Source organism: Alexandromys fortis, unplaced genomic scaffold (genome assembly GCF_014885135.2).
Source record: "Alexandromys fortis isolate MF-2015 unplaced genomic scaffold, M_Fortis_MF-2015_v1.1 scaffold_28, whole genome shotgun sequence".
Lineage (NCBI taxonomy): Eukaryota > Metazoa > Chordata > Mammalia > Rodentia > Cricetidae > Alexandromys > Alexandromys fortis.
The window spans coordinates 5,766,051-5,791,592 of record NW_026067901.1 but is presented as its reverse complement, the minus strand read 5'-3'; the positions used below and the strand labels follow the sequence as shown (position 1 = coordinate 5,791,592).

General features: G+C 40.8%; 1 protein-coding gene across 1 annotated transcript in view; it reads left to right on the top strand.

Annotated features, from left to right (window-relative positions):
• Pdzrn4 (PDZ domain containing ring finger 4) overlaps nt 1–25,542 on the top strand; it is a 341,120-nt gene that overhangs the window by 235,246 nt on the left and 80,332 nt on the right. Inside the window, 2 exon segments of the mRNA XM_050127841.1 lie at nt 22,027–22,283; nt 24,856–24,958. Coding sequence (XP_049983798.1) covers nt 22,027–22,283; nt 24,856–24,958 — 360 coding nt within the window.

Here is a 25,542-nt window from a genome sequence, read left to right as displayed (position 1 = left end):
TGTGCCATGACTCATAAAATGTGTTACTATTCTTACTATCGCCTGTGTGGCTACAAAAAGTCATTTACGCCTAGACCTTTCCCACCTCCTTAAAAATATGTGGAAAGGGGAAATTTAAAAAAAAATCTCCTCGCTGCAAACAGAACTGAATCGGGGTTTATAAGCTTAAGAAACCGCTATAAATAATCATAGAAAACTATTTTAAGTAAAGGACAACTCAATCTTGTGTGATATTAAGAAACCAGAAGCCATTTTTTGGGGGGTGGGAAGTTATGGATTGTAGTCATCTTGAACTAGAACTTGAGGCAAGGCAGGTTACCTATGCCAGTGTCTGTCTTGGCTATGCCTCAATCTCAACAAGAAAATTTAGCCAGAAATATAACTAGAAATTCGCTACTAAGTTTTAGGATGCAACACTTTAACAATTTAAATCTAATCGAGAGGGCTAGGGGTAAACGTAGATGGTGAAATGTGTTCTGTATGAGCATGGACATGCAAATTTGGATGCCCACAGGTATTAAGCACCTGTAATGGCAATGCTGTGGAGGCAAAGACAGAAAGACCCCTGGAGCTCACGAAGCAGCTAGTGTTGTTGAATCAGTGTGCTCCGGGTACAGTGAGAGCCCCTGCCTTGGAAATGGTGCAAAGTGACTAAGGAAGATACTCAGCATTGCCTTATTCTTCACACGTGCCAATACGTATGTACATTCGCACACACATTTATGCACACACTCAAATACACTTGCATGCACATACATGTATCAAAAAATTCTAAGACAAAATTCTGTTTAGAAGAGAAAACAGAAAAGTAGCAGTAGCTACTTTTATTGATTTATTTATAATAAGTGAAAAATCAATCATTTCCAGATTTACACAGAACAAAATTATTGACTATCATAGGCCTATGTAATATTATGCTATTTTAAAGGAAAGTTTTATTTTAGATTCTTGTTACTGGAAATTTTCAACTACAGTCTTGATGACCAGGTGGCAGAGCTATTGGAAGTAAGATTCAGATATGGACACATAGTCAACAGAATTGCTTCCACGCTCCTCTCCCTTTTTTAACAGTGTAAACATAAAGAAATATGATAGGGAAGAGTCTTTTGTTTTGTGTTAATTTTATTAGTTAAATAAAGAAACTGCCTAGACCCATTTGATAGGCCAACCCTTAGGTGGGTGGAGTAAACAGAACAGAATGCTGGGAGAAAGAAACCGAGTGAGGAGTCGCCATGATTCTCCCACCCGACACAGCCACAGGTTAAGATCTTTCCTTGTAAGCCACCTCGTGGGCTACACAGATTATTAGAAATGGGTTAGATCGATATGTAAGAGCTAGCCAATAAGAGNAAATTGCTTCCACGCTCCTCTCCCTTTTTTAACAGTGTAAACATAAAGAAATATGATAAGGAAGAGTCTTTTGTTTTGTGTTAATTTTATTGGTTAAATAAAGAAACTTCCTACACCCATTTGATAGGCCAACCCTTAGGTGGGTGGAGTAAACAGAACAGAATGCTGGGAGAAAGAAACCGAGTGAGGAGTCACCATGATTCTCCCACCTGATACAGCCACAGGTTAAGATCTTTCCTGGTAAGCCACCTCGTGGGCTACACAGATTATTAGAAATGGGTTAGATCAATATGTAAGAGCTAGCCAATAAGAGGCTGGAACTAATGTGCCAGACAGTGTTCAAAAAAATACAGTTTCCGTGTAATTATTTTGGGTAAAGCTAGCCAGGTGGAAGGATGCAGCCCACCGCTCTTACTACAGAAATATGTACTCAATTGTGTTAAATACAATATTTGAAATACTTCTTAGGAGGATGGAGAGGTTGTCTAGTGGTTAAGAACACCTGATGATCTTCTAGAGGACCAGGGTTAGATTCCCAGTACCCACATGGCAGATCCAAACCTTCTGTGAACTCCGTTTGTGGGGGCTCTGATGCTTTCTACTGGATTCTGAAGGCAGTATGTACATACTACACAAGCAAGCAAATACCCATACCCATAAAATAAAAACAAACGCATCATTTAGAGGAAAAAAGTACTTCTGGAATTATATTGGTGCCATGGTTTAAATGACAGTGGTTCCACTTGGGTTGATGCTATCGAATTCTTGGTCCCCAGCTAGTTGAACTGCTTTAAAGGATCAGGAAGTTGAGCCTTGTTTGAGGAGGTGTGTCATGGGAAGCAGACTTGATATTTCAAAAGAGTTGTAGATTCTCAGTGTTCTCTCTCTCTCTCCTCTCTCTTCCTTGTGGTTGTGGATCAAGATGTGAGCTCTCACCTGTTCCTTCATTATGTTATGGATTCAAGCCCTCTGAAACCATAGGCCAAATTAAAAACTTTCTTGTTTTTATCACAGTAATAGAAAAATAACTATGACAGTTTTCATTAAAATATTTGGGATATACTCCACTTAGTGTTGGGCTTATGGTCAACCCAACTCTTTTCAAGTTCCATGGCATATAGATATTCACAGAGTAACACAAACTATTTAACTATTAATAATGCCCAGTCTAGTTTTTTATCTAACTTAGTCTTAACTTTTAATAATGACTAGTTATTCCAAGAATGGAATTAAACAAGGTTGTTTGTGATACATCATTCTAAGGACAGTTAAGGGATCATTGGTGGTTGTTTCATGATTGGTATCAGCACTACAAGGGAAATAGAAATGGCACCTAAAGGTATCAGCTGGGGGAGGATAACAGAGAAGGAATAAGACAGTTTGAACAAACAAGAATTAAAATATAAAAATAAACCAGAGTAAAAAATATAGAACACTTTATTTAAAAAAAAAAAAAAAACTGTGCTTCTTAGAAAAGCAGCCAGGAGTAACATCCCAATTTCATAAAGCTACCTAGTGATCACATGGTCACTATGAGATTATGAGGCCCCTTAGTGGGAAAGTGGTCGCAGTGAGTTCATAAAGCCAATTAGTGGTCGCTTGGTCACTGTGAGGTCGGAACTCAGCATCGTGAGCTCCTTTTGAGTTCACTAAACTGCCTAGCAAGCCCGTGATTGCTGTGACAACTACATTCCCTGCTCATCTCTCAACACTCACATGGTCTCTAGACTCTATCCTGGCTAGCCACAAACCCATCAAAAATGTTTCTACTCTGGACCCTTGCAATGGCTTGTAGTTCACTACTGGGCTTGGACAGATGGACATGGGACCATTTCAGTTCATTCTAATTAAATCATTGCTTACATTTACTTCATGACTTCTTACTATTTATCAAGAGAAAAACGGTGACTCCCTTCCCTCTTGTCTTTTCATTATCACCGGTTTTCATAGCATTTGACACATAATTATCTTCTAGAGAAATTTAAAGTAGTTGAATATACATTCCCTTTACTGTTTTTCTCACTCACTTGTGAATGCCATAAGGTCAAGGATTTAGTCTGCTTCGCTCCCTGTTACTTCCTTAGTGTGTAAATAAATAGCTGGCACAGGTAATTCATGAATGAATCTTAGGTTCAAGAAAATTATTTTCTAATTTTCCGTTTTAATTAGTATTTTAGGTGTTCTGACAGGAGCCTAATATTGTACAAGAGAATGGTCTCATGTCTAATTACATTTTAAGTTGTAACAGTTTTGATAGCATTGTTTGCCTTCTATTCTTTTGTAAGCAACTCTGAGTAGTCTAGGACTTGAACTACCAGGGAACTTCAGTTTTGTATTTTAATGTCTTTAATATTGTATACCCTAAAAATACAATTTGCAAATAGAATTTAAAAAATGAGGTGTTATGCAAAATACATATTAACATATTTGATAACATATTTGCATATTTAATTCCTAAGACTCATCTCTTGACATCTGAATTATCCAAAGTTGTTATGCTTAGCAATTAAAACTGTGGAAATGGAACAGACAAGGCTCAGCTTGCTTCATGTTCCCATCATGCCTTCCTCATTGAACTTAACCCTTTTCACAAGGCTTGACAATACCCCACAGGTGAGGGAGTTCTCCAATGGGAGTTTGAAGGCGGTCCTCACAGAGTAAACATAGTAGCTGACTTCAACAGCCTTTCTGAAAGCAAATATGCATGCATCCTTTTTAAATCTAGAAAACATGATTAACAGGAGGCTTAATGTAGTGATTCTCAACTGGGCTATTCCGTGACGTCTGGAGACATGTGGTCACAAACTGTGGGAGAGGCCATATGCAAAGAGAGAGTGTTCATTTGTTTCCAGGCCGCCTTGACCCAATAATCAAACTGAAGATATATTAATTCCAACACAGCTTGGCCTATTAGCTCAGGCTTCTTATTAACTCACCTTTACATCTTAAATTAAGCCATTTCTATTAATCTGAGTATCACTACAAGGCTGTGACTTACTAAGTAAGGTTCTGGTGTCTGTCTCCTTTGGCAGTGACATGGCATGTCTTTGACTCTGCTACTTTCTCTCTATATCTCTGTTTGGATTTCCTGCCTGGCTTTGCTAAGCCATTGGCCGAAACCATTTTATTCATTAACCAATAAAAGCAACACATATGCAGAAGGACCTCCCACACCAGTCATCTGCTCCTGAAATCTTGTGAGCAGAGGTTAGTGGTAGTGTTACACATCCATGGTACATAGTACTGCACCTCGTTAAGAACAAGAAAAAAAAACTACTTAGCATAAAATGGCGCTAATGCCACAGCTAAGAAAGCACAGCCTACAGGACCTTCTATGCTTCAGCAAGCAGTTCAGCCATGTAAAAAATCTTATCCACATTGGGAAAAGGTTGTAACCAGGGTGTTGATGCAGTAGATGGTTATATCTACACATCAGGAACCTCAGCAATGTGCTCAAGGGTTTGACGGAGGCACTGAGAGAAACCTACCATTCTCTAAAGTAAATTAATTACTTAACTTTGAACATTCAGACTTCATCCATTTGGGGTATTTTTTTCTGAGCATTCCAATTTTCCTTTTCAACATAGAACTCTTATCTTGTTATATGATGAATGTAAAATTGGGAAAATTTTAATGATGTCATCAATTCCCCATAGTTCTCAGCATCCTTAAGCCTTCCAAACTGAACACTTCACAGGGACCTAGTGTTCTGTGCTCCGGCTTCTAACAGACTCACACATACTTATACGACTTGAAAATCATAAGAGTTTCTATATGCTACCATTGACTTAGATGACGAGTGGTTTTTCACTCAGAATATAATATCTGGATTTAAATTAGCCATCATTTTGTATATACTGTACAGTGGTTAATTAGCGGTTGTAGGTATTAGATGGAAGACAAAGGAGAGATATTTCCTTGTGGCATAAGGAGAGTGTTGGGAGCCAGTCAGGACTTTTAATCCCAGGTTTACCACTTATGGTATGACCTTGGTAAAAATCAATTAAACCAATATTTATCTCTTATTGAAAATGTGGATAATACTTAAATCTCCTGTGGGCAGTGAGATAAATGTTGGTGAGCTAATTAATTTACAAATTGCGGGATAGATTATAAGTATGAAGCACTAATTCCCCTCATTGGTAATAACTTCACGTAAATTTAAGACATTGTAGATTCGGGGTTCCTGAATGAGAAATCCAAATTTAACCCTGGAGCAAATTGTAGGGACAAACTGAAGGTGACTCCTCCGACGGCTAATCCAATGTTCTTTTAGTAGGATGTTTATTCTTTAGATCCGTACAATCTAAAAGCAAGAAGCCAGCAAGCTTTCTCTGTGTGTGTAAAATTTCCATAGTTGTAGTTCACAGATACACTGACAACCATTAAATAGAGTCCTTTAGAATTCAGGTTAATAACAAAGTCAAAAAAATAGCTTACATGGTTCATAATGTTTTAGCTTGTGTATTGTTTATTCTTTATATGTGACTTCCATATTATTATTTATGAGACAGAGTAAGCATTCAGGAAAACTTTAAGCATGATGCATTTTCTATTATCTTGCCATCTCATCTTACAGGGGCACCATCTCATGAGCTCCCCAGTGTATTGACTCTGCTTTCTTCAGGACTGTCACACTGCTAAGGTTCTGAACTTCTGCCATGCAAACCACCACCATATATTTTGAGATATTCTTACCACATGCATAGTGTTGGGATCATACTTCCCCCAGCCCATCTTTTCAGTATCCATCAGTAGACCTCAGACTCCAGCCTGAGCTATTAGAGGATGAGTCCCAGAGTTTGAAAAGAACAGGGTAGAATAGGAATAGGGTTCTGCACTCAAAGTGGCTTGTCATGGTTCAGAGAAAAGATGGGTCCTGCTAGGATCTTTAACAGGTTCCTGCATGGAATCACTACACTTACCATTGTACTGCTCTAAGTTTTACACACACACACACACATACACATGCATGCACATACACAAAATATGAAAGAGAAAGCTATCTTGTGTTTGTAATTACCACCGACACATTTTGTTCTCTCTGGAAATGGCATGCTATGGTCTAGACACATTAAGCACCAAACACATCCTCATGTATTATTTCATAAGAGTTTTATTTGGTCACATGATATTAATGATGGCCCTTGAGAACCCCACAAAATTTCCTTTCTACATTTTGTTCTATTCTTTGGTTCCTAGACCTTCATTATGCCTACCAGCATAGGCTGAATAAAATATTTTCACTTGATATAATTTTAATGACCTGATTCATATCTGTTGCTTTCATACATATTCATATGAAGACCACATAACCCCAGAAAAAAATGGAACTTATGCTATGAATTGATTAGCGTATTAAGCAATCGTATCAGATGCATACAAAGTAATATGTTCTCTATTATGTGACATGATGGCTTAAGTTAAAGCCTTATTTATTCAACAGCCTGTAACTCCTATTTCATATACAACAATCTTAAAAATATTAAAAACAAAGAGCTAGTTATGGCTCACATAGTAAAACACCTGTACAAGGAAGGGGATGTCTAAAACCTGAGGGTGATTTATAAGATTCTCTCTTTTCTATGCAAAATTCTTAGAATTTAAATCCTGTTTTCCAGATGATGTAGAAAAGGAAGGCCTAGGTCATCTAAAGCCTATGACTATTGCCCAATATACAGTTTCTCTCACAAAGCTTAATGCAAGGGACAGAAGAGCAACCATGCACTATGTACTATGTCATGCATGAATTCTTGAAAAGCAGAGGAATATGCGTGTGCTTGTGTGTGTGTGCGCAAGTGTGTGCAGGGTGGCATTGAAAGTACGTGTGTACTTGTATATGTGTGTACATGAGCATGTATGTGTGTGAGAGAATAATACAAGGTTACCATCTAAGCAGAAGCTATGTTGCTTCAAGGAGGAGAACAGTTTTCACCCTGTGATTTAAAGTTGCAGGTAGTGGAAATCTCTGAGCCTCAACCGGCCCTTTAAAGCGTGAGAGAGGAATGGACTTGTTTAATGCCGAGTCTAATCATCCAAGCAATGTTTTCAAGATAGGACTGCTCAATGCTCTTTAAAGTATGAGATTCCTGCCCCCACCCTCATCACAAAAGAAGATCATAATTCACATAGCATTTTATCTGCCTCTCCGTTTGGATGGTTCTGATACCTTTGAAAAGTCTGAGTCATTCTGGGATAGCTGCTTATAAGCTGCCACCGTGAGATGACATTTAAAGAGAGTGAGGGAGATATTGATAGCGCCCTCCTGAACAAACAGAGCCAGCCTCGCCTAGAAAGCCAGCATGGGATGCTGTGCTCTGACTCGCTCTTCTGTGCATATGGCATCCCACAAATTATAAATTCTGTTTCACAGAACTACAATATTTACTACCAGAGGAAAATAGATTATTAATTACAGCCAAAGGCTGCTTTGATTAAATATACAATTAATTAGCTATGCTAAGCCCATCCATCCCAGAGCTCCAAATATTTTCAGCCCGATGATTCTTCTAGTACTTTTAATTAAAATTGTTCTAAAAAGCCACAAGTTAGCTGCGTGTGCACTTAAACTGAAGTTCTCTCGGCATTGTTTCACTGTGTTCCGTATGCCACACAATTAATCTTTAGTGATTAAATGTACATAAAATCATCAGAGATGCAAAGCAATTTGTGCAGACATGGAACAATGGAGTGCTTTTACCAGGCCTTGAAAGAATCGTTTTATCTGCTGAAAATTATTTTAAAAGCATAAAGATGTTAATTGTTTGAAGGAAGTAAATTTACACAATTTACCCATTTTCCACATTCTTTCAAATACAGCAAAAATAAAATAAACAGTGTTAGTACTGAGATGTTTTGTGGCAGTTTAAGAACATGATGGCTCTATTTGCTGTGGCATCCAGCCTGTTGCCATGTTTTGTTTGCTTCTGAAGGCATACATAGAGTCTAGTAAGACACTCTGTTCCCAAAGGACAAAGAATGTATGACAATCCCATAACGTATACTACACAGACACCAAGTAGTGGGGAGAAGAAGCCAAGTGCTCACAAAGTGCTGTTCCCAATCCATGTGTCATTGTTCCTACACACACCCAGATAGGCTCAGATCCCTGGGTGAGTGCTGATCCACACCCAGTCCAGCTGTTGTTTCCTTCATGGTCGTTCTGTCTGAATGCCTCTCTGACTGTGTCTACTACAGAAAACGTCTGAGTACCCAGGTAGTATTTCCATCTGCACCTTGTCCCATCTGTGGAGCTGTCCCATCTAACAGTGCCATGCCACATATATTCTAGGATGGGCCTTGAACAGGTAAAAGGTATTCTAAATGTCCCATACAAAATAGTGAAGTTGTTATTTTAAATAAATATCTTCAGCTGGGTGGTGGCACATGCTTTTAATCCAAGCACTCAGGAGGCAGAGGCAGGTGAATCTCTGTGAGTTCAAGGCCAGCCTGGTCTACAGAGTGAGTTCCAGGACAGTTAGGACTGTTTCACAGAGGAAACCCCGTCTCGAAAAACCAAAAATAAATAAGTAAATGAGTAAATGTCTTCATTTTTGTCTTTCACAGCTTTATATCTTCTTCAAAGATTTATTCCTTTTCTATGCATGTGTGTGCACATACACATATGTATGTATGCAATACACATGCCCATTATTCACAAAGGCCAGACGGAGAGGCCAGATTTCCCAGTGCTAGAGCTCCAAGATATTGTGAGCTGCCTTGTATAGGGGCAGGGAATAGATCCAGGGTGTTCTAGAAGAGGAACACACATTTTTAACTGCTGAGCTATCTCTCCAACCTTTTATTCTTCAGTAATATCAACTCTTTCTTTTCCAAGCGTATTAGTTTGAGGAAATTAAGAGGATATTGAAATGGTTTGACCCGTGACAGTCAATGCTTTGAAACTCCCCTATGGAGCTAGCCTTTCTATAGTGGGTTTACATCATAGACTGAGTTCTAGCAAGCAGTGGTTTATATTCACGTGGCAGAATTGATTGTAATAAATGATTTAAACTTCCTGCCTCTCCTAGAATCCTGGCAATTTGTTCATATTTGGGCCCATCCTGTCACATTTGTGTGAAATCCCTTTTCTCCTTTATACTCTAAACTGGATATGCCTCTGGTGAGGAAATGGGCCAAGAAAGTCCTTTCCAGTGTTACTTCTCTTGTTCTAAAGCTATTACATATTCCACTTGGTCAAGCTTATATCCCATGTGGTATATTTTAGAAGACATTATTATAAAATATGTGGAAAGGCAGACAGGTGGAGAAGGAGATAGATGATAGAGAGAGATGATAGATAAACAAATAAATAGAGCAATTGATGATAGATTGGTAGAGAGAGAGAGACAGAGACAGACAGAGAGAGACAGACAGAGATGATAGACAGATAAATAGACAGAGATAGAGATTTATAAAGGGTCAATATCTTACTTATCAAGGTGGATAATACTCAAAAGAAAATAGTGTTTGTGGCTGCTAGAAGTAGGTATTTTCCACGTGTATGTATTTTCTAAAACAACCGCTAAAATTAAGAGCCTAGAAAAGATGCATTTCCATATAAAATGCATTTATAGTTTTATGATCAGTCTTTAACTCTCACAGCTCACATTCCTGATCAATGTGAAGTTAAATGATCAGATTTCAAATCACAGGAAGGTTGTATGGAAAGCTGCTTATGTGGTTTGACCGATAAAAATACGAGAATGGGAGTATCCATGCCCCATGTCACAGCCCTTTGAATCTCTTCTCCCAACTGGACTTTCCTGAGCTACCCAGCCTCAGCCCAGGCACACATGACATCTCCCTATTTCCTTCCTAGTGATTTCTCTACACCCATTCAGTTGCTTCTCACCACAGCCTTTGGGGTTATTTTCCCAAACATAAACAATACCATACAACTTTCAAGAGAAAAGCTGTTGCAAACCTACCCCTTGGCATAGCCTGTAGAGGGCAATGGATCCTTGTCAGTCTCCAAAGGCTTCTCTAAAGCCTCCACACAGCCCTAAGAAGACTTGCACTTCCATGCCTGGGTCAAAGGATGGAGCGGCATAGCCATGAATCTCCTTATCCCTTTGTTGTCCCAAAGAATTCTTAACACTGCCATTAAAATCTTTGCAGTTTTATTACTGGCTATGCATCTAAACTCATTAATTTCTTGAAGTAAAATACTGAGATCTGAAGATAAACAATAAACTATGCATGATCTTAGACATAGTACATATATATATGTATATACTTTGATTATATTTCCCCCATTACCCTCTCCCATGCCCTCATAACCCTTTTTTTCTTCTCTACAAATCCACTGCCTACCCACCTGTCTTCTTGCCCCTTCGGTGGCCCAAGGCTTTTAATTAGAGTTGCCTACATGAACACAGGGGAGAGGTTATTTACGAAGCAAAGATACTTAACCAGTAGCCACACCTCTAAGGAATACAACTCACCTTCCCTTAGCAACTACTGACAACTTGCAGTTTCCCCAGAGTGTAGGAAATTCTTCTGAACCCATACCTCACCCTGGTAGCATGCTGATGGTCACAGTCTTGTACAGGTCTTGTCTAGAGAGGCATCACCACAAGTTGTGAGTGCAACATTGTTAAATTTTGTTCTTGTTGCTATTGTTGTTGTTGTTTCTTAACAACCATTTGTGCTCCCATTACAAACGTCAGAGAAAGAGTTTCCTCTAAGGGCCAGAAACTTCTTTTCTTTCTTTCTTTCTTTTTTTTTTAGCACAATGAGAAAAAAAAATGAGTTGCTCTATTGAAACCTGTAAGCACTAGCAGCTTTTTAATAGGTTGTTTAATTGCAAGGAAGTTTCGTTCTTCAGGAAAAGTTTGAATTGATTTTAACACTCTTTTCCTTGTGTGTGCCTCTTGTCTCTTCATCCTCCGACCTGTTTCCCACAATGCTAGGTCTCCAGCAGAATTTCTCATTAAGTTTGAGATGGTTGGATCTGATATGTCAGAGACTCAACAGATAGGTTATTAATAACCACCTGCATGAGCTGTACGTTATTCCGGGAAGTGAAAGGTCAGGGCGCACTGGTTACCCTATCGTTTCATCGGTGGGCTCCTCTCCATAGCCTTTCCGTCATCACTCACTGCTTAGGGAGCCACTTGAGATAGAAAATGTCTTTGTGTAGGGATGAGAGCACTCCCACCATTAGCCAGGAGGCAGCCATTTATCTTTTTAAACAGCTTAGCTTGGAGAAGAACAGGACGCTCAGTGACATTCACCAAATGAAGTGTTATGACAGTGATAAAGTCGGCGATACCAATTGTGGATTTTTGCCTATAGGGATGTGTGTTTGCACATGCGTGTTTGCACATGTGTGTGCATCTTCTCATGCACAGACAAGATAAAATCAATTTCAGGAGTGAGGGTGTGTTTCTCTAGAGGTATACAAGAGACCAGGGCTGGAGATGGGCCAGCAGTTAAGAGCACTTGCTACTCCTCCAGAGGACCCCAAGCTGGGTTCCCAAAACCCATTTGGGCAGCCACATAACTTCTTAAAACTTTAGTTTCAGAGGATTTCCTACTCTTCTCTGGACTCAGGTGACATCTATACACACTTGGCATACACACACATGTACACACACATACACACACACACTACTTTTAATCTTATCTTGAAAATGTTTGAAAGATACATCAGAACAGAAGCAAACTCTGTAGGAGGGTCTTCATCAGCCAATTCCTTTGAACTATTTGGGAACTCTAAATGATTTTAGTGTAAATCAATTTTTAACTAATAACAAAACAATATTTTTGTAACAGGTCAATCTGACATAATTTTTGCTCGTCAAAAAGTTCCAAGATGCCAGCCAATTCAGAGATTTGTGATTGGCCAATATGCAGAGGAGAGGTGCCTGTTTAGTGCTCAGCCCTAAGTCGGACATCTACATAATACCCCCACTTCTCAAGGTACAGGGAATAGGAGACAGAAATATCGTGCAGGCCAGTGGACATGAAAGACTGGTCAAATTAGTGTGTTCACGAGATCACAGCAGCTATGGCTGCCTAATCAAAAGCAACGCAAGACCAAGCCAGTCAGCATCAGCATGGCCAGAGGAGGGGCCCACGATGTGCCCCCCCCCCCCCGGCTGAGGAACTATGGCAGCTGATAGCTGCTGAGGGCAGGTGAGCCAGTTTTCTTCAGCAGTCTTGTTTTGTTGTGTTTTTCAAAACAGTGTTTCTTTCTGGAGCCCTGGAACTAGCTCTGCGTACCAAGCTGGCCTTAAACTCAGGGAGAGCCAACTGCCTCTGCCTCTCCAGTGCTGGGATTACAGGTGTGAGCCACCACTGCCCAGTCAGCCATAAGTCATTTTAACAGCTGGGTTAAGTCACATAGATACATACTGCACCTTTCTCTGCCTTTTTTGTTGCTATTGTTTAAATTAGGAATCTTACAAAGCACAAATTTTTTGTTTGTTCATTTGTTTCTTGTTTTTTTTTTTCTTTTGACAAAGTCTCATTGTGTAACCCAGGTTGGACACAAAGTCATAATCGTGCTTAGGCCTCAGCTTCTGAAGTGCCAATGCTGCAAGTTGTGCCGCTATGGCCGATTCACAGGGGACTACTCATATTGATCAGAGTTCTGGACAGAACCACAAGGCACAAATAATTAAGTGGAAGAAGATTTAACAGTAAAGGAAAATGAAGAGATGGTTGTCAAATGAGAGGAAAAAAATCTAGAGGAGAGCAATAAAGGGAAGTCTTTATCTGTTTGATTTTTAATTGATAAAGGATGCCTGTACTTGATTAAGGGATATACCGTGGTGCTTTAGTATATATTACACTGTGGGAAAAGATTTAATCTAGTTAACACATAGCTTGTGGGATGCATTTGGCTTTGTGTAGTGAGCTCTTTTAGTATCTACTTACAACTTGGAAAGCGCAACCCATGTTTATCGTGTACTCCATTTTATCAGACAAACTCGGAGAAGGAACGGGAGTTGCTCAGACAAAAGTCTTTCTTATGTGTAGACCTGGAAGGTGAGACAGGGATGTGAGCAAAATGATGCATGCATGGCAATCTGAAAGCCACACGGGGAAAAGAATGTCTTCTTATCATTGGTGAGCAAGCCACATAGAGGACGTGGGATGCTTGCAGAGGCCATGGAAAGGACTTCGAATATGTTCAATCCCAAAGTGGCTGCATTGAACTCAGCAACTGGGTAAAAAAAAAAAAAAAAAAAAAAAAAGACAGAAGAAATGATTGATTCAAACGTAAGGCAACAGAGGAAATAGCATTTGTGAAAGGCGCAGCCCCAGGAAGTTTTCTAAGCATGCTTATGAATTGATTTAGGGACAGTTTTGAAAAGATCACAGCAGATTCTTTACATCTGAAAAGGAAAGGAAAAGTGAGCATTGCTTATGTCTGAGAAATTCTATCAGAGCAAACCATGGGTAGATCACAGAGCTGCAGGCTGAACCATTGTGGTGTTGTGACCCCCACTGGGGGATTTCAAGACCGGGTCTTACTAGGTAGTATGAACCACACTAGAACCTGATAATCTTCCTGCTTCAGCCTCCTGAGTCATAATTTTGTGAAAGCCTTGCTATATTGCTGGAAGTCTTCAACACGATTGCATATATTATTAATTTTAACCTAACCAAGTTTGTTAGTTGTTGATGTGTATGGTGTCTGTCTTAGTCAGTGTTCTATTGCTGTGACAAGACACCATGACTATGGAAACTCTTACAAAGGAAAGCATTTAATAGGAGCTGGCTCACAGTTTTGGAGGTTTAGTTCATTCTCATCACGGCAGGAAGCATGGCGGCACACAGGCAGACATGACGCTAGAGAAGGAACAGAGTTCTACATGAAGATTGACAGGCAGCAAGAAAAAAGAGTGCCACTGGGTCTGACTTGGACTTCTGCAACCCCAAAACCCATGCCCGGTGACACACTTCCTCCAACAAGGCCACACCTACTCCAAAGGCCACACCTCCTCCAATAAGGCCACACCTCCTAATCCCTGTCAAGTGGCACCACTCCCTAATGACCAAGCATTTAAATATATGAGCCTATGGGTATTATTCCTATTCAAACCACCATAGTACCATACAAAGCACTTAGCAGGAGAGGATGCAAAAATGTTACAAGTTATAACCTAAGCAATGGTCTTTACTGGGGTATCATACAAGTCCAGAGCATGCAACACACCCAAAGACATACAAGAGGTCAGCAACAGCTGACTACACAGAGGATCTGTATACACACACCATTACTCTTTTCTGCACAGAACTGTAAATCAGTGGACAGAACAGGAGGTTCAATGCCAGGAGTTTGCATTCTCTGGGCCAACCCTGTTTCTAAATCCTGGGAGCTTCAGAGCTCTGGGGAATGTGTGGTAGACTCATACAGAAGAAAATGAAGCTACCTCTCCCTCATTGTCCAGACAAAACAAAAGAAGCTTAAGGCCCACCTCTGGGTGAGCTTGCTCATTTTGTCACATGGATATTTACTGTATAATCCTCCCAAAATCTGACCACTGGACTGTCTGCGGAGGACACGGAACACAACAAATGTGGAGGTCAATGCGGTCTATGGTTTTACATTCTAGTTATATGAATAATGAATATATCCCTACCCAGCACAAGTTGTTTTCTCACTGATTTTTTTTATAAAAACTTAAACTTAAGCAATGCAGGTGAAGCATAATGTCCAAGCAGAATTATAACACTCTAGCCATTCATATTTTCAATCTGAAATTGGGTCATAGCGGTACAGAATTGCTGGTATCTATACTTCCTTTATTAAGGTTTTTTTTTTTTTGAGACAGGGTCTCCCTATGAAGCCCTGGCTGTCTTAGAACTTGTTACATAGACCAGGTTTGTCTCAAACTTACAGAGAGCCACTTGCCTTTGCCTTCCAAGTGCGGGCATCAAGCAGTTTGCCACTACGTGCAGCTTATTAAATACTCTTACATTTATTCTCTCTTGGAAGATATAGATGCTTAGAAACCTGTATTTTTTTCTTAAGAGGCATGGGGGAGTTGAAACTCTCATTAGTCCCAGATAGCTAATTCTAGAACTGATCACTTATTGGTGACTTCTTTGAACTCAAAAGTAGGGAGCTAGTTGTTTTCTTGGTATCAAGAGACTTGTGAATGTGGTTGGCTGTGGAGGGAAAACAATCAAAGAGAAGCAGCTTGTATCCAAGTGGTGACACTTGGCCCCTGGGAAGTGTCAGAATGAGTGACCGGTTTGCTCAGTGCTTCCGAAAGTGTAGATGATCCCATCAAACAGAAGCGTTGCCAACATTACTGTAATATGGTTTACATATGAAAAGCTGCCTTCTTTACTTATGTTCACAGGTTGCTAGGGATTAATTAGTCCATCTGCCACAACAAATGAATTCACACATCCTTTGCACCGACTGCTGAAAAGTGAATTTTTATCCACTTAAAACTGAACCACCAATATAATGAGAAAGTAATTACTTTCGAAAACACACCTATTTTCCATACATCAAAAAACTTCTATGTGTTTATCACAAGCCATCACTCAGATATATAATCGCAGAACTATTTTTCAACGTAGAACTGATTGGGGGATGAACTTCATGCAATCAGACATGGTATCCCAACATATGTGTTCATTGGGTGATCAGAGCGTACACTTGATTCAGTTAGGAATCTTCACTTGCATCCATTCCCCAGTTTAGTCTTCATGAGCACATCCCCACTACTTGGTCTGTATGCGCATAGCCCTATGCCAGAATCTAGCCCACCTGGGGATAGCCCTCTGCCATATTTAATCTGCATGAGCATCTTCCTGTCCAACCGTCTAGTCTGCCTGAGGATAGCCCCATTCTCCTATTTAGTGTGCATGAAGATAGCCCCATGCCTCTATTTTTCTTGGAACTTATGCTTGGCCTCTCCGCTCCTCTTCTTTGCCTTGGAATATCTGTTACCTTGTTTTGTCACATGTCTGATTTCCCACTTACCTTGAGTCAAGTGGCTTACATATCTTTCCAGGTCACAGTCCTCGCCCTCTGATGGCCGGCCTGTTCCCAATGTCCACTAAGCAGATGTTTGCAGTTGCGCTGTAATTGCTTCATTGAAACAGAACTGTAGCATGGCTTGAGATGCCCTTACCAATTTCCAGTTATTATAGTGACATGCATTTGTACAATTTTCTTTACGGCGCTTGATTTCTCACTCATTCCATTTGAAAATCCCTTCACTGAAATCCTCTTTCCTACACGATGATCGAGTCCACCTCAAGAAACTCCTTCTCATGAAGGCTTCAAGCTCTGTTCCATGAGTTGTCAGATTTTAACATCACACCTTTCCAGCAGCTCTGCTTCTAAGCCTCTCTGGCCCTTTTAGTCTTCCCCAAATCAGCTTTTCTATTTCTCACAATGAAAGATTACCTTGTTGACACTGAGTATCAGAGTTAGCTTTCTACTTTTTTTCTACCTTTTCTAGAGGGCTTCTCTACTTCCTATCCTAAATTACAAAGCAAATAATCCCTGTTCGTTGTCCATACAAAATCATGTTTAAGACTGAACCATAGAAGGATCTGGAAGGGAAGGGGAAGCAGGCACAACAGTGAAGTACCAGAATCATAAAGGCAGGGCCCATGAAACATCAAACCCCTGATGGTTTAAAATTTTACTACTTGAAAACCTGGTTCTTATAACTAATTATTTATTAATTTGCTGCACGGTTTTCTCACAGAAGGGTGGATATTCTTCCGATATTGTTTCCTCTAGCCCTACCTGCAGATAACCGAGCAAGGCAAACTGCCAGGAAAAAAAATCCTAATTAATCTATTTTTTTTTCTGTTGTGAAAGCCATAATTTATAAAATGGTGACCTTTTGGAAGGCTAACAATATGTTGATGAACTTCAAGTGAAGTGAAAAAACTGTTTAGTATTAGTAGTCCTCACATTTTCTAGGAGCGCACGTGGGGCATCAGAGCCTTTAAAGGTCAGAGACCTCCTTACTTTGAGAGATATTAACTGGCTTATGAGAATAGAGGTCAGCCATATGGTAGCTGAGAGAAAAGAGCACTGCCCAATAGGGAAGTAAGATATCTGAGATTACATTGACTGTCCTTTTGAAAGATTATATTTGACTGTCCTTAGAGCAAAGAATTAAATTTGCATATAAATGCCACAATGGCGAATGAGTAAGTGTACAGGTCATAGGCTAAACAACAAATGATCTTCTGCATAAATGTTAATGTTATTGGTATACACGGAATGTTGCCGTGAGAACTAGTGGGGATTTTTGCATGCCAATATGCTTTTCAGTGAACTTTACATTTCTGCAGATTTTACTATACAGACTGAAATAGTCAAAATTAACCTTAACGCATAGGTACACAAGGAATGATTATGGAAACTCATTTTTAAATATAATATTTGTTTTTAGAGTTTTACACATGCATGAGGTGTATTTTTATCATATCTACTCCCCCTTGCCACCATCCAACTTTCTGGACTCCCCATTACATATGTCCTTCATGACTTCATGCCTTCTCCTCCTCTGTTTTTCCTCACTGAGTCCATATGCTGCCCATACACATGCATGTCATCCACCAGAGCTCTGGAAGCCTATATCACAGAATGGTAGAAGATTGTTTTGGGTTTTCTTGTTTGTTTCCTAAAAGTCTCCTACATTTGGTTTGGAACCTCTTTTTTCACCCTGGGAAATGTTCTCTTACGATTCTTTTTAAAATGTCTTCTATGCCTTTAAAGCAAGATTATATTTATATGACTAATAAACTCAGGTTTGTTATTTTCAGAGTGTTACTTGTATATGGGAATGCTTACTGGGGACTTATTATCATTATTACTTTTACTATCATTATTATTATCGTCATCATCTTCATCATATTTTTGTCCTGGTTAGATTGCTTCAGTTCCTCCTTCACCATTCAAGCTCCAATAATCTGTTCTCTCTATAATGTATTCTGTTAATGAGATCTCGGAGGGTTTTTTTTTTTTAAATTTGACTCACTGTGCTTTTTTTTTTTTTTGCCAGCATTTCAAATTCAATTTTCTCCAGTATTTCTCTTTTTGTTGAATTCCTCTTTTATATCATCCATAGCCTTTTCTTATTCCTTTAGGCTCTTTGTTAGTCTCTTTGAACATTCTTGTAATCACTATTTTGAGTTCTCTGGGCCTTCATCTAGTCACACTAATAGCATTTTTTTTTATAGAAGTTATACTTTGTTAGGGTTTTTTTTGGGGGGGGTTACACATGTTATTTCATTGCTTGGTTTAGTTTTTATTAACTACATTTATTTCAGTGATGTATGTGCAATTGTAAAATAATACTTGGGTGTAGTAGACTTGAATGTGTTGTTCAGAAAATAGTTCCTCAGTCCAGGAGCTCAGGGTACCTGGTGCAAGCTCTGGCTTATCCCCTAAGTACTATATTAAGTGGGAGAGCAATCCCAGGTAACATCACTACTATTCAAGTATCATACCAGTCAATTAATAACAATGGCCCTCTCGACCTCAGTAACTGTGGGACGCTAACTAACCAGGGATAATATGGAGTATATTCAGATTTTAGTTAATATGATTTAGAAGTATGGGGAAAGTAGGGTGGGTAAGGAGAAGAATTAAATCCTGGGTCAACTTTATGAAGTAGCAGGGAGGGGAGAGTCGGGATACTGTGTGGTAGTTCACCAATGGGAAGTGAAAGGGGAGGATTCAAGGACTAGAAAACAACAGAAAAGAAGGACATAGGAATGGGGGTTTATGAGATGAGCTGAAGAGTGAACTAAAGGATGGTTAGTGTTAACTGGGTGGAGAATCACAGACAAGGGTCTCAAAACCCCAAGAAATACACAAACAAGAACAAAACCATCACGACACATGTATGCAAGGGTGGAAATTAAGTAGAAAGGCATAAGAAATCCAGAGAAGATGTCGGGCTGGTAGAGCTGTCGTGAGTTGAAGGGTGAGCTTCTCAGATCCTTTTGTCTCTAGCAGACTTTGTGTGGTACTGGTAGCTCCCTGGGACCCCTGGCTTCTACTGTGGCCTCCTCTGGTTCTGTAGATCTGGAGTATATGAGGAACAGCTTCATTTTCCCCCTTTATTTTATTCTCTCTCCAGGGCAGCTTTCTAGGCAGGTTGATGTGGTACCAGTTGGAGCGGGTTTCCAGCAGAACTCCGGTCTTCAGTCTTCCTGCCCGTTTCTCTGCAGAGACTTCCACTAGCTTCAGTCAGCCATCTATAGACACTGTCTTTCTGCAGAGCAAAAGCTTAGTGTGTTTTAAACCTGTTTTCTTGCACAAGGTTCAGCAGCAGGGTTTCTAATCTCCTACTTTACCTGGCACACGCCACAGAATCTGGAAACTCGATTTTTAAAGTTGTTTTTGCTTTGAAGGTCACTAAAACAAACATGAATGCTGAACATAAAAATTAGGTTAACCTAGTCAAGACATCGAGCCCCCTCAGGGAAACACTAGATTAATGGCATTGTCTGTCTGTTGCTTGCTGGCAGACACACTTTATGCACCAGTAGATTCTAACGTGTGACTGAGGCAAACCTGGCGACACGTTTTTCCTTTCCTTAGACATTGCTTGAAGCGCCTTCCAAGGGGTGTAGGACTTCACCCTGTCACTGATAGGAAGAGGTTGCTTTTGATGACGGACTGTCAGCAAGGTAGCATAGCAGCACGGTTTCAGGAGAGGGTAAATCGGTTGGAAGACACTAGGAGTTCTTTCAGAGAGAAGCAGAGTAGAACACAGCAAAAAAGAGTTCACTAAATTTAAGGATAAAAGACTTGGGGAAATGAGTCGGCAGTTCTCACCTCCATTCTGACCCTTGAAATTTCTCATTGCTGCTTGCTCGTTCTCGTAGTCTGAAACTCATAAATACTGGCCATACTGGGTGACATGGAGGATGACAATGTTCATCCCAGAGCTGGGGTTGTACTCCTGCGTTCTGGCCTCTGCTTATGATTCTCTGTCTATCCTCAGGGAGATGGTGGCCATCCTATCCCTGGGGCACAGTCACCCAGAACAAGCCCAAGGAATAAACAGCTGTTTACCTAAGTGTCCTATGTCTACATACCCTCCATGACCAAGTTAAACATGCCAAGCTGCTGTCAGTGAAATCGTGGGATCTTTCTCCAAGTTCAGCGCACAGAGACAAGAATCAGAATGTGAACGCGTGGGCTGGTGAATGTGTGCATTTTACTAAGTGCCAATCAGATCGCCATCTGAGTTTCCCTAGTGATCCAACAATGGAACTGGGACGTGTTTTGCTGGTGTGGAAACTTAATTGCTCATTTTTTGAGGGAACATTAACTCTTTCAGGGTCCATTGAGCAAATTAGCTCCCCTAGGTCATTAAACTTGTCTCGATATGACATGATGCCTTCACCTAGCACCGTATCATCAACCCATTACCCCACACTTGCTCTGAGCAGACACACTTTCTTTGTCTACTTGGGGAGAGAGAATGTGCTCATTTGAATGTAAGCAATTGTTACACAGCCAACATGACTTCCTTCCTTCATTAGACATTCGGGGCTCTTTAAGAGTTCGTCAGTTATCACTGCTTCACCAACAAACCAGTGGCTTAGATAGATGTCTGATTGACCCCGTTTAGGATTTGGGGGGCATTATGTTGCTGCTAAATAACTCTTCATGTTTGCAAAAGCCAAGATGGGTTAATTTTACGTAGTTCTGCATTCTAGAGATGTTTATTAGAAGACCCTCCTCTGACAGGTTATGTTATCAGGGCCTATTTGAGGGCAATAGTGTGACAGCATTTAAGAACAGTCTGGAAAAGAGGAGAACTGTGCAGAAAGTTTGGATTCCACAAACACTGGGGGACATCGTTGGCCTTTAGAAGATAGATAAGAAAGAGTCCCACGAAATGCAAATGGTCTGTCACTTTTGGCAGATAATAAGGGAGAAGGGATGGCAAGTTCCCCTATCTTTTATCTCTGAAGCTACCTTGATGAGTTAGGTGCGGGGGGCGGGGTGAGGATGCTGAAGGGGTGTGGCATCCTCTCTCTTTAAGGGATTTGGAATAGTGTTCAATTTAAGGATGTCCGAGTCATCTGGGATCTTATCAAAATGCTAACTCGGCCTCAGCAGGTCTGACATAGATTCAGGGATTCTGCATGTTCACAGTCTTCTCCATGATGTTGATACTGCTGGCTGATGGGCCATGGTGCATTGTGATGGTTTTATATGATGCGTGCATTCCATAACATGGTCTTGAATAGCATGAATATAATAAAATTGTACAATATCCTGAAAAAGTAAATTTCAGATGGTTTTTAGTTAACTACTAAAAATATCACAAAAGATTGGTATTTTTTTAAGTGTTGTATGCTTATATATGTACTGTTACTACCAAGCTCAAGACCAATTTAAAACTTTTCATTTTCTGATGTAGTGTTAAACCATTAAAACTTTATTAACAATTCTGATGGTATTTTCTTAATCAACTCCAGATACTTCATAAAACTGTAAAAGTGTTTTTTTTTTCTTGCCAGGTTGTTGATTCCTGTAAAAGTGATTTTTTATTCCCAATTTGTTGATTCCTTATGTTGGCAGATAGTTCAGCAAATGTCGATGTCTGATTAAATAATCTTTCAAACAATTCATATGAGCGCTGATCAAACTGTCCTGGAAGCCTTCTATTCTTTACTCTAAGACGTGCACTGCCCTTGTGTTCTTCATAGGTCAATGGCAAGGATCTGTCAAAGGCCACCCATGAAGAGGCAGTGGAAGCTTTTCGAAACGCCAAGGAGCCCATCGTGGTGCAGGTGTTAAGACGGACTCCCCTCAGCCGACAGACGTATGGCATGGTCCCGGAAGTCCAGCTCACGAATGCCAGCACACAGACAGACATCACGTTTGAACACATCATGGCCCTGGCCAAGCTTCGACCCCTCACTCCTCCAGTGCCAGACACCTGTCCGTTTCTGCTTTCAGACAGGTATTTCTCCTTCTCTCTTTCCTCCTAACGCCTTGTTTGTTGGTCATTCGCCGTCTAACGCAGGCATTAGAAAGAGGCAGAAGTTGACAGTTCCAGGGCCAGACTCCCAGCTCTGTTTGGAAACATCTCCCCACTGTGTGCTTGCTCTCAATTAGTTCCCAGCTATCCCTGCCGCTCTCCTCCCTGGTCACACAGTTAGCTGCGCTCTGGAATCGGACTTCCCGAGGCACCGTGAGAAGCTCGGCTCTGCTTCCCTACCTAGCCTTGCTCTCTCTACCCCTCAAGGCTCAGAGTAGAGTCAGGAAAATAACTCTTCTCACCAAAGCTGCCAGAAAGCCTCATTAAGGCTTAGGGGAAAGTGACATACTGGCTCTAAGTTCTCTCCCCAGTCACCTTTCTCTCCCTCGCTTTTCCTTTCTTTACAAAAGAATCCAGGAAATTGATTTAATTCAACTACAGTTCTCCAAAGAAACCAATTACCAGATGTATTGAGATGCAAACAAGGAGTCTTGTTTTTCACAGAGTAAATAAACACAACACTCCGAAATAAGGAGTAATTAAGGGAATTTTCCCCCAATTTTATAAAATTTAAAGGCGGGGTGTTTTATTTAAATGTCACCTGTCTGGTTTTTTGTCCCACACATTGTGTTCTCTGTGTTAAGTAATTTTCACACATTGCCCACAGTTGCTTCCTAAGAGCAATGGTCCCTTCAGGCTGCATTTTCACTGCTTTCTCTATCCCAGCTTCTAGTTTATAAAACCCCCACATTAGTGTGCCTGGTCCCAGCCTATTAGTTACTTCCATTGCCTGTTTCAGGGAGTCAGAGGCACACAGCAGGCTTGCCTGGGAACCATAAGGAACACTCGTAGGAGCCCCAGCCTTGCCTCTAGTCAATTAATTAAGACATTTTAGAGTGGACTTGAGCCACAACGATTTTTCAAACATTCCCCGAGGCAATTCTAATGTCCAAGCAAGTTTTTGAAACTGTCTTGAGGCTTCAGCTTGCAAGAGGGCACAGCCTGTGGTGTGCATGTCTGTGTGTCTGTCTGTCTTCATTCCCCCACTGCATATTCAGTGACTTTTGTACCAGGTACAAAGAAAAAAAAAAAGAATCTGTGGAAAGCTGTAAAGCCAGTAGCCGCTAGTGTTTCTATTCTGCAATGAGAATGAACAACAAACAAACAAATGAAATTCATGCTTTCTTGAGTAGAAAGTTAGCTTTTATTACCTGACTTGAACACATTTCAGGAAATATTCCAAGTGTTTTACATCGCTGCTCTGTTTAGTCCTTGTGGCAGCCTTGGGTCAGAATGCCTGTATTATGACCTTCCCCATGTTGCAGACGAGGAGACACATGTGAGGCGCTTGGCTAAGACCACACAGTGAGGAAGTTCCAAGTCTGACTTCTGCTTTGGGTAGAGACTGGCATCCCTTAAGTGGCGTGGACAGATACTTCCCCCAGGGCCTGTAGCTCTCCACTTTGCTGCAGCATCTCTGTCCTCACCATGTGACCCCACAGTATCCATATTTTTCTTTTAATTATTTCCTTATATTAAAATTGCCACTCTGCTGTCTTCCTCATTCATTAAGGCAAGAATTAGATTCTGTGCAAGAGCATGTTTCCAGCCCTTGGCCCAGAGCCTGGCATCTGGTGGGCACTCAGGAAATGTTTGTGAAATGACTGAGGTCTTCCTTATGGCAGCGTTCCCTTCTTAACCAGCTGAAGAGCAAAGGGAACACATTAATGCCCCAGAAAAAGAGCTGCCACCTTCTCCTTGTTTGCAGAGCAAGGGGGATGTATCCACCCAATAGACAAGCAGTCAGGATGCTCCCTTGTACCGCTTTTGCTGTCTGGTCTCACATCGCTTATCTTTGGCCGAGCAGCAGTCATAGAAGTAGTAAGAAGATGCAAGTGAGAATTTAATCCGACCCTGTAAGACGACATCAACAAAGGACTCACCATTTAGACAAAGCTGAGCTAGTATATAATAATTGAACTTACTGGATAATATCCATAATAGCAGAGAGCTGTCACCAAGAATGTTTTCATTATTTGTGTGCATGCCTTTTATCAAAGGGGAGGGTTGGGCCGAGAGAGAGAATGTGAGGGAGAGTCCCGAGAAACAGACAGCAATGTGGGTATATTTTATCATCTGAAAAACGTGTGCTTTTGAAAACGCCAATGAACATCCAGATTGGACCTGTGGCCTTGCACCATTGTAGGCAGCAATTATAAATGCAACATGCCTATGCAGGGGTTGTCACGCTCAGGGCAATGGAGCAAGTCAGATGGTCCATGAAGCCACACGAACCATGGGAAAATTCACATTGGTGTTTTGCCAAATGGAACTAGAGCCCAGAACTTTCCCTCTAGCCTTCAGAAATAAGGCACTGATGATGGGCTTTACCAATGGGGAGAAAGAAAAGCAAGGGCTTCAGTTGAAGGCAGAACCACTTTAGCCATAAGCAGATTGCAGAGCTGGAAAGGCTAAGGTGACATTCCAAACTCCATTTTAATCATGGAGGCAATCCTTGGGATCCATGGCTACCTTGCCGCTGCCTTCCCCACAGCTGCCACTCTCTCCACCAAATGGAGCACGGATTTTATGAAGACAATGAGTATGTCCCCAGCTTGCCGGCTGAGGCAGAGAGAGCAGAAGACTTCGAGTACGAGGTAAGAACATCTTCTTTCATGTTTCTTCAATATGCTGCGGTTGAGGGGTTTGGCATAACAAAGAAATGTATTTAGTCTCAGAAAGAGCATGTCTACTGTATGCCTAGAATAAGATCTTTCAAATAGTTTGGCATTAGTTATTTATCCATAGTATTTTAAGTGTATTGCATAATATTTGTGTAGTGGTATCAGCTTGAAAACAACTTTATTGTTTGTGTGTGTGTTGACATAGGAGCGGCGGGGCTGCGTCCCCAACACCCCGGCCGCTTGGCTAGCTTATGCCCGAAATAATTACACGGAAACTGTATTCTTTCAAACACTGCCTGGCCCGGCTAGTTCCAGCTTCTTATTGGCTAGCTCTTACATATTGTTCTAACCCATTTCTAATATTCTGTGTAGCCCACGAGCTGGCTTACCAGGGAGGATCTTAACCTGCGTCTGTCTGGAGCGGGAGAATCATGGCGACTCCTCTGACTAAGCTTCTTTCTCCCACAATCCTGTTCTGTTTTCTCCACCCACCTAAGGGTTGGCCTATCAAGGGGCTTAGGCAGTTTCTTTATTAATAAGAAATCACTCCCACATCA